Genomic DNA, 14,218 nt, shown 5'->3' with positions numbered 1-14,218 from the left:
CGCTGTTGCTACTGCTGCTGCCCCTCTCTCTCCCGCTCTCTCTCTCCCTTTCTCTCTCTCTGACTTGTTCTCCCTCTCTCGCTCTCTTTCTCGCTCTCGCTCTCTCTCAGGCAGGGCCCTCTGGGGAGCCCAATTAGGGCCGTCTCCCCCACACGAAGATCTACCCATGACTCCCCGCTTCTCCTCCTCGTCTTTTTTTTAATCAAATAAGAATCCTCTGGAGGCTAGTCCTTGTTTTAAGGAGACGGCATGCTGAATTAAATTTTAATTAAGGAAATGCTAGCCTTTTAGAAGACATCGGAAATGAATGGAATTGGGAGGGTGAGTTGAAAGCCACCCAGCGAGCATTGTTGGGTGCTTGTCTGTGGGAGTGTTTGTGTGTATGTGGGGGATGGAATGTAAATCATATTATAGTGCCATTATTGGTTCAAGTAGAGGTTCATCATTGGAATAATTTGATAGATTATTAATGTCATATCATATTGCATGACTATATATCAGACAGAAATAAGAACAAATATTCTGTGGGATAAATATACATTATTTTTCAGGTACTTACTAAATATGTCAACAAAGTTAATGGACTAACATCAAAGATGGAGGTTCATCCACTCTCTCTACCTGGTATTGTTTAGTTTCACTGTAAGTTGAAACGGTATCAAGTATGACCAGTGCCCTTCTCTGGGAATACGTCGCCATCTACTGACAATCATGTGAAATTACTATTTAGCTGAGGTATATAATATCCTTCTGTAAGAGATAGCTGAACCACTTAGTATATGTATTAATTCATTAACATATTTTCACCTTCCAAAAAAGCTTTGTTAATGCACAGTACTGTACCTTGGCATTATCTTTCATTATCTCCGCAGAATCTAGGAGTTCCCTCACCCTAATTTTGGGATGGCAGGTAGCCTAGTGGTTAGACCGTTGGGCATGTAACTGAAAGGTTGGTAGATCAAATCCCTGAGCTGACAAGGTACAAATCAGTTGTTCTGTCCCTGAACAAGGCAGTTAACCCACTGTTTCTAGGCCGTCATTGTAAATAAGAATTTGTTCTTAACTGACTTACCTAGTTAAATAAAAAATAAAAATGTACCTTCTGTAATAGTTCAAGCTTTTCCTTCTAAGCTGAGGTTTTTCCATACGCTTACAATTATCAAATCTTCTCAGATCTCCACAATTGTTTAGGGGGCAGGGGTCAATTTCAGATAGGGTGTCTGTATGAGCCAGTTAGCAACCGCAATTTAATCACCGGGGGGCGCTGAAGGCCTGACTGATAGAGTGGCCTATAATAAATTGAGCTGGCCAAAGCCCTATGACAACAGTGAGCTTCAGGTGGAGCCGATGGATCCTTTCCCACTGTCAGGGAATTAGTCAACACAGACAAAACATTCACTGGGAAGGGTCTAATAATAGGGACTACACTCAAAGATGCGCATACTCTCACAGGGCTAAATTCTAATATGAGAGACACATATGCAAAACTTGGATTTCTGTTAAAATGTGAGACCTTGTCCCTGTCCCTAAGCCCTTATTTGTCCTCTCCGTGTGGACAGTGGATCTGAAAGGAATGCCATTTGGCCATTCGGCAAACACTCCCCTGAGTCAGATATAACTAGATTATATATTGTGCATGTAGCCCTACATGCAGTAGGGGGAGAATTCTAGAAGTGATTGACATGCCTGGTAGTCTATGATGTGAATACAGTGATGGACAGGGCTGGGTGGAAATGGAGGAGGGCCTTGAAGGTGCAAGAATAATGCCTGGAAGGAGTCCAAGTCATCTGTGTTAATGGAGGAATGCAGTGCCCATGGCACTGTTGCCCCTGGAGACCTTGACTCCTCGCCGCTCCCTCTGCTTGGAGAAGCACCCAACATGGACAACCCTCCATTGGCCCTCCATGAATATCCTCACCCTGGTCCACACAATTACGTGCCAGGGGCCACAGCAATAGGACATTCTCCACAGTCTTCAAAGTCTCCCCAAACCCATTCGTTATACGAGCAAATGTTATTTTACTGTACACACACGCACATGCACGCACGCACGCACGCACGCACGCACGCACGCACGCACGCACGCACACACACACACACACACACACACACACACACACACACACACACACACACACACACACACACACACACACCTATGTATCACTCAGCTAAAATAGGCCTCTCTCCTGTGGAGATGAGTTACTGCTGTCTGACACAACAATGGTCACCTGTTTTCCACACAAACATATAAAGCGCCGCCAGCACAACAGCAATCCATATCTGTACAACTGAGGCCAATAGGAGTTATTTCCTCGCTTGACCGTTCAATTTGAAGGGCTTATGTTTCTATCAAGAATCTGGTGTTTGGCTTATACTACCCAGACACATCTGTGCTGCCAATAGTGACATACTTTGGTCCCAAAATACTATTTCAGAAACAAATGTTGAGCTGTGAGCACAACTGAATTGTTTGACAAAAGTGAGCTATCTTGAGAGTGCAGCTGACTTGAGCTGTGTCAATGTTATTTACTGCAGTCATCGCTGTAGTGGTGGATCAATGCACAACTCTCTAAAGAAATATCTTAGGGGTTGATTATAATGTTTAATTGTGAGACCAAGCAACAGTTTAGTGTTCAACAATGCCTGCCATGACCTCAGTGCCCTTATCCAATCCAGTCATGGTGTCCAACCCTCCTATTAGTGAAAAGCCCCACCACAGCTGTTCAAAGCCTCTCCTTCCACACAAACTAGACAAGGGCATCAATTCATTACCGTGGTAATCTAGTGGGCTGAGATGCGGCGTTGCACACGTCCTAACTACACTCTTCGAAAAAAAAACGCTATCTAGGAGAACCCTTTAAATAACTATTTTTGGTTCCAAGTAAGACCCTTTTGGGTTCCATGTAGAAGCCTTTCCACAGAGGGTCTACATGGAACCTAAAATAGTTCTATCTGTAACTAAAAAGGGTTCTCCTATGGGGACAGCCGAAGAACCCTTTTGGAACCCTTTTTCAAAGCGTGTACAGGACCTGTGAAGTCTGAGGGATTCTCACATATTTACAACTACCCATACCCCCCCCCATAGGTGCCCGGATTTGAACTTCTAACCGTGTCCCCTGCTTCTAAGATAGTGTGTCACATAAACTGTTCAGAGCCACAGCACCCCTGCATGGGTCAATTACAATGGGTGGCTGGGGGCGGTGGGTGTTAGTTCTTTATATGGCTGGCATGCCTAGGGTAATGTCTCCCCATTGTCTAAACATAGTGCAGGTGGGCAGAGGAGCCAAGTGTTTTGCTATATAAGTAACCAGGGTCACTTTTTAGTGTTCTCTCAAGAGTAAGTGAACAACTGAGAAACTCCTAACACAATGGTAAGAATGACACCTCTTTCACTCTCTCCTCTCTACTTGTCTTCATCTTCACCTTGAGGTTAACTAGGTGTTTCACTTCTATGGTGTCTAGGATGCTGAGAGTTCTTGGAGTAGCTAAACTTACTTCAGAAGGAAGCAAAAATGCTGTTAATGTTTTTAAATGCATTTATTCAAACTATATTAATAGCCATGTAGTTTTGTGACTGGATGCTGTGCTCTGTAGCTCAATGTAGATGTTCATAGTTTTGGTTGTGCATTTGAAATACAATCCAGTAAATGATGACCTATTATTTTTTATGAAATATAACAGTAATTATATTATTACTGTTATATTACAGTTATATTACATGATACTGTCAAAACTTCACAATGTCACTGTATGCAATCTGTATCAAAATGTATGCAAGCTGTTGTTATTCATCATAACATCAAAGAACTTGTCATTTTCCTGTGTACCGAAGTAGGATCTTATTTTGATCATCCTGTTGCAGGAGAACACTACATTGCCGGACATGTAAAACTTGTAGTGTATTTTAGGTTTAAAAAGACTTCTGATGTTCAGAAATGTCTACTTTCAACTTTTAGACTTGATTTTCCCTTACGAAAAAATTTATGAACCCCAACAAAAATGTCCATTAATTATAATCCACATACTGTAATAATTCACATTTCCTGTTGCTGCAGGATTATTTTCCGCTGTAGCAAACTGGCTCAAATTTAGATCCTACATCTGTATCTCAGGCACCCAAGAAGGCAAAGAAGAAGGCAGCAGAGGCCAGCTCCAATGTGTTCTCCATGTTTGAGCAAGCCCAGATCCAGGAGTTCAAGGAGGCTTTCACCATCATGGACCAGAACAGAGACGGTTTCATTGACAAGGGTGACCTGAGGGACACCTTCTGTGCTCTGGGTGAGCTAAGGCTAATGTTAGTAACTCCTCTGGAGAATGTCCCTTTGCATTATAAAAGGGGTGGGTGAGGTTGTCATCCTTGGAGAAGTAGTTACGCAAGGGATAATCAACAACGGCTATGCGTTCTATGGAGAATAATGGACGACGTGGAAGGTGTTCCACGACACGCACGTGGAGTGGAACTAACCTTCCACGGAGATGCATTATTTTCCAGAGAACGCATAGAGCCTCGGGTTGACTATCCCTTGCGACACTACTTCTCCAAGGATGTGGCTACAATTGAACACATTTGGCGCTATAAATGCGTTCATTTGCTGGATGAAATGTTTTCGACATCCACTGAAGTAGTTAGCAAGCCAATTAGACAGCTACAGTAGTTGCCTTGGTAACCAAACAGACTTGCTAGTTTAGCAAACCAAACCATCAGCCCTAGCTTGCTTTTATTAAAACCGAATTCAACAATGACAATGTTTTCAATTCGACTTTTGCTTTCAAAAGCAGCTCTAACAGAACATGTAAGAATTAACTATAGCCATTGAATTCTAGCCTGCAGATAGCTACCATGCATAGGTGTGCTAATGAGTGTTCTTATGCACGACGCAACGTGCAGTGCCTGGATACAGAAGTAGCTAGCCAGTTAGCTTGGGTGCTTGACTGCCATTGTGAGGTCAGAACGTTCGGATCAACCCTACACATCGGCCATGCGCTCTGAACGCTCAGAGAAGCGACACGTTTTGATTTTAGGAACAGACAATCTGACAGCACAGTTGCAGTCACCAACGCTCTGGATAACATAACAGCCTAACCAGCTCTGCTAGGGAGAGTAATGTTCAGTGAGCTGTTTATCAACTTTCAAAGCAAAATTACTTTCCCATTGTTCCTCAACTGTAGTGTATGATATACCATTTTGTTGCTCTGAGTCTCTACTTTTATCCAATGTAAAAAACACAATTAACACAAATAAAAATAAAGGTGTTAGCGGTGTATAAAGGTGTTAAATAAAGGTGTTAGCTGTGTTGTTGGCTAGGGCTTCTGAACAACAGTGTCCTGACGAGTGAGAAAATGTTCACGCCTCATTAGCTCATTGTTATGGATGTATATCTTGTGGAAGGATGAAATAGTATGAATAAATTCATAAAAAATGACATTTTTAATTAAAATGTCAATCATTATTTGAATATGTTGGTAACCTGTTGTATAAAAGTGATAACAACACCCGTGCTAGTAGGTCCTCCAAACACCGGCTTATCGGGCAGTATCACTTAATTATAAACTGGTTATCAGCGTAATTATACCAGTAAATACATGGTATATGGTCTGATATACCACGGCTTTCAGCCAATCAGCATTCAGGGCTCAAACCACCCAGTTTTATAAAGGGAAATAATGCACTCTATAATGCCCTTCAAGCCAATCAGAAAAAAGTATTCAACAATGCCATGGTTTAAAGTAGTTTAACACACCCTCTCTCCTCCAGCTATCTCCAATGAGACTGTAATGATTGCTTCACAAAACACAAACATTTATTTAGAGAATGACTGATCTAAGCAACCATCTCTGACCATAAGACCTGTGCTGCTGTACTTTCCCACTTTCCCCACCTGGTCATGTGAGTGATCCCAATTAACTCTGACCTGTATCTCTTCCTGTCCTGTGTGTCTCTGCAGGCCGTCTCAATGTGGGTAATGAGGAGCTGGACGAGATGCTGAAGATGGCCCCTGGACCCATCAACTTCACCATATTCCTCTCCATGTTTGGCGAGAAGTTGAAAGGTCAGGCAAAACCCCTGTATGGCCGACTAGGGTTTGCACATGTCATAGATGGTGCATCACATGTAAACAGAAGCATTATGGCTAGTTAATGCTTTACAACAATCATATATTCAGACAGAAATTAAGAACTAGAATTATAATGAGGCAAATTACTACGGTATTTTCCTTAGTGACATTTTCCCACGGTGCACTGTTTAGACAGACCAGCTGTATGTCTGAAATATGTGTCTTCACTCAGGTACTGATCCTGAGGAGACCATTATTAACGCCTTCAAGATCTTCGACCCCGAGGGACAGGGAGTCCTCAAGGGAGAAGAGTAAGGATTTTATGAACTCTAATACCATCAAACATTGAAACAGTACCTGTAGCTCTTTCCCCTGGGCATGCTGTACAGTCAGTAAAATTATCTAATTAGTCGCTTTAGGAATTATTCAATAAGGGCTTGATCCCAATTTAGTAATTCATGCCTTCCCTACGCATTTCTCAGTATTTGGTATTCAGACTTACCTCATTCAGTCGCGCAATGTGACTGAATAAGGTAAGTATAAAAAATATTAAACTGCTGAAAACCCATCCACTTGCTGGCCAACAGATTTTCTCATAGTGTTTTCATTCAATAGGGTTTTCTGTACATTTATGTTAAGCCATCCCTTTAAATACGGTGTACCTTTAATTAGATTTTTGTCGACAGACTCAAAAGAATACATTGAGAGAACTGGGTCAGAATATAGGGATCAATAACATAAAGCCATGTATGCATATTCGTCTCCGTTTCCGCACCAACTGGTAGATAGTCTGATTTTCTAGATTATTTAGCCACATTTTTGAGTTAGGAAAGTATGTATGAGTATTTAAAAAAAAAAAAAACAGTTTGGAAAGCCTTTATGCTCTAAATATATTGATTAATAAAAAATACAGTGGTTTGATTTATCCTGAAAGTTGTCATATTCAAGTTCAATCCATAAAATATTGGAAGGTGGAGAAAAGTTTACAATAGGGGTTGAACAATAATCTTATGCATCTACCCTAATTCTCACTAATCATGGAACTGTTTTACAATGGTCTTGTCATCATGAACAGTGCGCCAGGCTCCAAGTTTAACCTGCTACGTGTGGTCTGAGATCCATAATGATTCAAATAGGCTACATGTCCCAAATGATTGCGCAACGTTAGCCAGATATGACCCACTAATGCTAGCGACCCAAGAAGGACATGACAGAGGAAAGAATTATAAAATTGAATGTTTTTAAAATAAATGTATCTGGGTATTACTGACAGTGGCTACTGATAGTGGCACATTTTTAACATGATGCAAATTGTTCAAATAAAACAGAGAAAAGCCTGGGCATATAATCAAAACATTCTAAAGCACATACATGAATTTGGCAAGTTTAGCTCTACAGAAGCCTATAGCTTGGGTCTCCAAATTTCATCCACGCAAATTATGAGGGCATACAATAAAATTTGGAATAACGGCACAGCTATTTATATTCTGTTTCACTGTAGAAAAGGGGCCGCAATACATGTCATGTTGATATGATTTTCAGTTTGCTTCCATATGTCTGGTTTCACATTCATCTCCAGAGATCATAAGGAAAAATAATCTAAAACAATTGCTATATGTATTTACAATCCCATTTTCCAAACGGATTACACATTTACCTAGCTCTTATCAAAAGCGCTTATCAAGTTGTAAATTACAGTACATGGAGAATGGTGTTATTTATATAGGAAAGAAATTAAGTAGACACTTTTTCCACTTAGAACCGGTAGGTTCGCTAGATCTTATTCATGGTTTCCTCTTGCGTAAAGTTGGTGGAATTATGAGGGAATTAAGTCAAGGTCAGAATACAGCGTATCTGTAGACACACCTCTGCCACACCTTAATTTATTCGAGCTCCACCTCAAACGAGTAGTGTGTGAATAGCATGCTATTCTCATGCTTAAATTCAAGGTCAGATTACGCATAGAGAGAAAAGCGCATAGACAGGTATTTACGTGCCATTTACACACGCTTTACTCAGGTCTGAATCAGGGCTTACAGATGTAGGATCTTAATTTGATCACTCTTTTGTTGCTGAACATTTTCCTGCACAGCAAATTCACACTTGTACTGTATTCTAGGTTTAAAAAGGCTTTTAAAGTTTGTAATTTCCACTTTAAAATGTCAGACTTGATTTGCCCTAACGAAAAATGTATCAACCCCTACAAAAAAATGTCCATTCATTATAATCCCCATATGAGAACCCTTTTTGGTTCCAGGTAGAACCCTTTTTGGTATCAGGTAGAACCCTTTTGAGTTCCATGTAAAACCCTCTGTGGAAAGGGTTCTACATGGAACCCAAAAGGGTTCTTCAAAGGGTTCTCCTATGGGGACAGCCAAACCACCTTTTTTTCTAAGAGTGTAGCTAATGACTTACAGATGTAGGATCTTAAGGCATTAGATTAATTTTAAAAAATGACTCAAATCTAATCTATTGAACCTCTCTTTTGTGATTGCTGATAATTATCCATCAGTGATAGCGTTGCTAGTTTTATTGTCATGGATTCTTGTAGAGCAAAGAGACCGTTTCTTGTAGAATGTTGCATGTGTTTTAGGATATAATTAAGGAAGAAAGTGTAACTCCTTGGGGTCAACTCTGAGAAAATAACTCCCTGTCACAGTTGATGTGCTGTACCTAACGAATCATCATTTTCCCTTCCAGTATCAAATATTACATCATGTCTCAGGCGGACAAGTTCACCGAAGCTGAGGTAATGTCCTTCTCTCAGGTTTCTGAGGCTCAGTGGGATTTGGGTTTGGAATCAGGTCGACTTTTTTTGGTTGACTCATACCTCATTTCCTGTCAGAGTCCCATCCATCACACAGGTCCATTTCGTACAGGTCCATTTCTAACCTATTTATCAGTGACCCTGAGCCCCATCAAGGCCCAGAAATGCTACGGAACAAACGCTCCCCGCAGACCACTCCTCACAAAAGAGATCCTGTGTTTCATCACAAAGACAGTGAATCTGATCTGAGTCCCCATTAAATCAAATCAAAACACATTTTCTTAGTCACATGTGCCAGATAGAACAGGTGTAGACCTTACAGTGAAATGCTTACTTACGAGCCCCTAACCAACAATGCAGCCATATCTCAGACTGGCCAATAAAAATAAAAGATTAATACGGGCAAAAGAACACAGACACTGGACAGAGATATGGCTTTTTCTTTGCAACTCTGCCTACAAGGCCAGCATCCCGGAGTCGCCTCTTCACTGCTGACGTTGAGACTGGTGTTTTGCGGGTACTATTTAATGAAGCTGCCAGTTGAGGACTTGTGAGGCGTCTGTTTCTCAAACTAGACACTCCAATGTACTTGTCCTCTTGCTTAGTTGTGCACCGGGGCCTCCCACTCCTCTTTCTATTCTGGTTAGAGTCAGTATTCGCTGTTCTGTGCAGGGAGTAGTACACAGCATTGTACGAGATCTTCAGTTTCTTGGTAATTTCTCGCATGGAATAGCCTTCATTTCTCAGAACAAGAATAGACTGACGAGTTTCAGAAGAAAGGTCTTTGTTTCTGGCCATTTTGAGCCTGTAATCGAACCCCCAAATGCTGATACTCCAGATACTCAACTAGTCTAAAAAAGGCCAGTTTTATTGCTTCTTTAATTAGATCAACAGTTTTCAGCTGTGCTAACATAATTGCAAAAAGGTTTTCTAATGATCAATTAGCCTTTTAAAATTATAAACTTGGATTAGCTAACACAATGTGCCATTGGAACACAGGAGTGATGGTTGCTGATAATGGTCCTCTGTACGCCTATGTAGATATTCCATATTGTAGCTGTTTCCAGCTACAATAGTCATTTACAACATTAACAATGTCTACACTGTATTTCTGATCAATTTGATGTTATTTTAATGGACAAAAAATGTGCTTTTCTTTAAAAAACAAGGACATTTCTACAGTCAGTGACCCCAAACTTTTGAACAGTAGTGTACATGTAGGTAGAGTTATTAAGTGACTATGCATAGATAACAACAAAGAGTAGCAGCGGTGTAAAAGAGGGGGGCAATGCAAATAGTCTGGGTAGCCATTTGATTAGATGTTCAGGAGTCATATGGCTTGGGGGTAGAAGCTGTTTAGAAGCCTCTTGGACCTAGACTTGGTGCTCCGGTAGCGCTTGCCGTGCGGTAGCAGAGACAATAGTCTATGACTAGGATGGCTGGAGTCTTTGACCATTTTTAGGGCCTTCTTCTGACACCGCCTGGTATAGAGGACCTGGATAGTAGGAAGCTTTGCTCCAGTGATGTACTGGGCCGTACGCACTACCCTTTGTAGTTCCTTGCGATCGGAGGCCGAGCAGTTGCCATACCAGGCAGTGATGCAACACGTCAGGATGCTCTCGACCATGTTAGTTTGTTGGTGATGTGGAGACCAAGGAACTTGAAGCTCTCAACGTGCTCCACTACAGCCCCGTCGATGAGAATGGGGGCGTGCTCGGCCCACTTTTTCCTGTAGTCCACAGTCATCTCCTTTGTCTTGATCACATTTAGGGAGAGGTTGTTGTTCTGGCACACACGGCCAGGTCTCTGACCTCCTCCCTATAGGCTGTCTCGTCATTGTCGGTGATCAGGCCTACCACTGTTGTGTCATCAGCAAACTTAATGATGGTGTTGGAGTTTTGCCTGGCCGTGCAGTCATGAGTGAATAGGGAGCTCTATAGGAGAAAGCCCTGCCTCCAGCTGTTTGCTTAGAAATTCTAGGAACAATTAGGAGGCCCGCGTCTTGTGACCGTAGCGTACGTGTAGGTATGTACGGCAGGACCAAATCGGAAAGATAGGTAGGAGCAAGCCCATGTAATGCTTTATAGGTTAGCAGTAAAACCTTGAAATCAGCCCTTGCCTTAACAGGAAGCCAGTGTAGGGAGGCTAGCACTGGAGTAATATGATCAATTTTTTGGGGTTCTAGTCAGGATTCTAGCAGCAGTATTTAGCACTAAATGAAGTTTATTTAGTGCTTTATCCGGGTAGCCGGAAAGTAGAGCATTGCAGTAGTCCAACCTAGAAGTAACAAAGGCATGGATACATTTTTCTGCGTCATTTTTGGACAGAAAGTTTCTGATTTTTGCAATGTTACGTAGATGGAAAAAAGCTGTCCTTGAAACAGTCTTGATATGTTCTTCAAAAGCGAGATCAGGGTCCAGAGTAACGCCGAGGTCCTTCACAGTTTTATTTGAGACGACTGTACAACCATCCAGATTAATTGTCAGATTCAACAGAAGATCTCTTTGTTTCTTGGGACCTAGAACAAGCATCTCTGTTTTGTCTGAGTTTAAAAGTACTGCCTTAACCCTCTTGGGCATGGAGTTCACCAGAGCTTCACAGGTTGCCACTGGAGTCCTCTTCCACTCCTCCATGACGACATCACGGAGCTGGTGGATGTTAGAGACCTTGCACTCCTCCACCTTCCGTTTGAGGATGCCCCATAGTTGCTCAATAGGGTTTAGGTCTGGAGACATGCTTGGCCAGTCCATCACCTTTACCCTCAGCTTCTTTAGCAAGGCAGTGGTCGTCTTGGAGGTGTGTTTGGGGTCGTTATCATGTTGGAATACTGCCCTGCGGCCCAGTCTCCGAAGGGAGGGGATCATGCTCTGCTTCAGTATGTCACAGTACATGTTGGCATTCATGGTTCCCTCAATGAACTGTAGCTCCCCAGTGCCGGCAGCACTCATGCAGCCCCAGACCATGACACTCCCACCACCATGCTTGACTGTAGGCAAGACATACTTGTCTTTGTACTCCTCACCTGGTTGCCGCCACACACACTTGACACCATCTGAACCAAATAAGTTTATCTTGGTCTCATCAGACCACAGGACATGGTTCCAGTAAGAAAATGTCCTTAGTCTGCTTGTCTTCAGCAAACTGTTTGTGGGCTTTCTTGTGCATCATCTTTAGAAGAGGCTTCCTTCTGGGACGACAGCCATGCAGCCCAATTTGATGCAGTGTACGGCGTATGGTCTGAGCACTGACAGGCTGACCCCCCACCCCTTCAACCTCTGCAGCAATGCTGGCAGCACTCATACGTCTATTTCCCAAAGACAACCTCTGGATATGACGCTGAGCACGTGCACTCAACTTCTTTGGTCGACCATGGCGAGGCCTGTTCTGAGTGGAACCTGTCCTGTTAAACCGCTGTATGGTCTTGGCCACCGTGCTGCAGCTCAGTTTCAGGGTCTTGGCAATCTTCTTATAGCCCAGGCCATCTTTATGTAGAGCAACAATTCTTTTTTTCAGATCCTCAGAGAGTTCTTTGCCATGAGGTGCCATGTTGAACTTCCAGTGACCAGTCAGTATGAGAAAGTGTGAGAGCGATGACACCAAATTTAACACACCTGCTCCCCATTCACACCTGAGACCTTGTAACACTAATAAGTCACATGACACCGGGGAGGGAAAATGGCTAATTGGGCCCAATTTGGATATTTTCACTTACGGGTGTATTCACTTTTGTTGCCAGCGGTTTAGACATTAATAGCTGTGTGTTGAGTTATTTTGAGGGGACAGCAAATTTACACTGTTATACAAGCTGTACACTCACTACTTTACATTGTAGCAAAGTGTCATTTCTTCAGTGTTGTCACATGAAAAGATACTCAAATATTTAGAAAAATGTGAGGGGTGTACTCACTTTTGTGAGATACTGTATATATGTACAGGAACCCTATGTACTTACAGTGACCTAATGCAGTACTTCTGAGTCCCTTGGAGACCATGGTATTTCTTTCTTAAAAGCACATGGATGCGTTCACAGAAATAACTCACATTAATATTGCATGCGTGTTTACCATGGCTTGTTTTCATAGCATAAAGCAAAACCATGAGTGGAGATTCCTGTCTCATCCAGGCTTACTCAAAGAAGGCCTTCCCTGTGGCTCAGTTGGTAGAGCATGGTGTTGTGGGTTCGATTCCCACGGGGGGGCCAGTACAAAAAAGAAATGCATGAAATGAAATGTATGCATTTACTACTGTAAGTTGCTCTGGATAAGAACGTCTGCTAAATGACTAAAATGTAAAAAAAAGTAAAATGTAAGGCCTTATCCTGACTTGAGATGCATGTGTGTTCACTTTTATTTCAACTAAATATACACACCAAATTCAGCTCAAAGTGCAAAAGGGCTAAGTTAATGTATTGTTTCAACCCATGACATAGCGTGACCGGTGTGTGCTTTACTCGTCCAGGTTGAAGACATGTTCACAAACTTCCCCTTGGACGTCGCCGGCAATCTGGACTACAAGAACCTGTGCTACGTTATCACCCACGGAGAGGACAAGGAGGCGGAGTAAAGGAACCAATCACAACCTTGAAATCACCCGACCAATCACCTCTGACAGCCAACTACACATCACTCTTTCCACATCTCACCATTCTGACAATAAAAACCTAGTAAAAAGGACTATGGTGTTAACAAGGCATTGTCATTTGAACTCCAAGATGAAGGTGTTGAAAGTGAAGAGTTGATTGGGGTCAGAGGTAATGCTTAACAATGTATTCTATATAAGGTGGGAATACGCTTTTGCATATTTCAGACACCTTCAAGTCGCAGGGGTTCACAGAGGTTAAGGGAAGAAGAAGAGTGCTATAGGGATACACATAAAACACCATGCTTCAGATTGCCCTTACATAATAGGACTTTGGTGACTGATTCAGATTCATCCTCTCTGTCCCATTTGTCCATTGTGTTACAGTACATCACTGTTCACAGTATTTATGGAAATTCATAGGAATTCGAGACTCATAAGACGAGCAGCAAGCCAGAGTACATTACATTGTGCATGTAAAATACCACAAGTTATACTGAAGATCAACATAAGACAGGTTCTTACATAATTTATATCGACTCAAAAATAGGCTACAATTTGAAATAAAAAATGTTAAGGCAAAAATCGTCTCATTTATGTGTCTTAAAATAGGCTACATTTACAATTCCATATGTACACTAGAGCCATATAAATGGTGCAGAAAAAAACGAAGACAAAAATCCCAATCAGTCAAAATTATAATGAATTTGATGAAAAGAACGTTCTTCAAAATACTGTGCCAAGTCAAACGAAAACAAAAAACACCTACTTTAAAAAAAAAGGGAACGTACTGTAAAACTGAACCGTTCTCCTC

At 41.9% G+C, this 14,218-nt stretch overlaps 1 protein-coding gene across 2 annotated transcripts; it reads left to right on the top strand.

The window, feature by feature from the left end:
- Window positions 1-288: 288 nt before the first annotated feature.
- Window positions 289-13,499, top strand: mlrb (Myosin regulatory light chain 2B, cardiac muscle isoform). 2 transcript variants are annotated; one of them, XM_045716224.1, is made up of 6 exons: window positions 289-321; window positions 4,116-4,281; window positions 5,949-6,053; window positions 6,292-6,370; window positions 8,760-8,808; window positions 13,285-13,499. In XM_045716224.1, the coding sequence occupies exons 1-6, from the start codon at window positions 304-306 to the stop codon at window positions 13,387-13,389; spliced, it is 522 nt and encodes a 173-aa protein (XP_045572180.1). In that variant the 5' UTR covers window positions 289-303; the 3' UTR covers window positions 13,390-13,499.
- Window positions 13,500-14,218: the final 719 nt, after the last annotated feature.

The sequence above is a fragment of the Salmo salar genome, chromosome ssa04 (genome assembly GCF_905237065.1).
Source record: "Salmo salar chromosome ssa04, Ssal_v3.1, whole genome shotgun sequence".
NCBI lineage: Eukaryota > Metazoa > Chordata > Actinopteri > Salmoniformes > Salmonidae > Salmo > Salmo salar.
The sequence above is the reverse complement of the archived record's forward strand: the minus strand, read 5'-3'. Positions and strand labels throughout refer to the sequence as shown.

Bases quoted from the DNA above. Each gene is read 5' to 3' on its own strand.
- mlrb (XM_045716224.1), top strand. The intron at 6,371-8,759 runs GTAAGGATTTTA...TTTCCCTTCCAG, and splicing joins GGAGTCCTCAAGGGAGAAGA to TATCAAATATTACATCATGT. The intron at 8,809-13,284 runs GTAATGTCCTTC...TTACTCGTCCAG, and splicing joins ACAAGTTCACCGAAGCTGAG to GTTGAAGACATGTTCACAAA.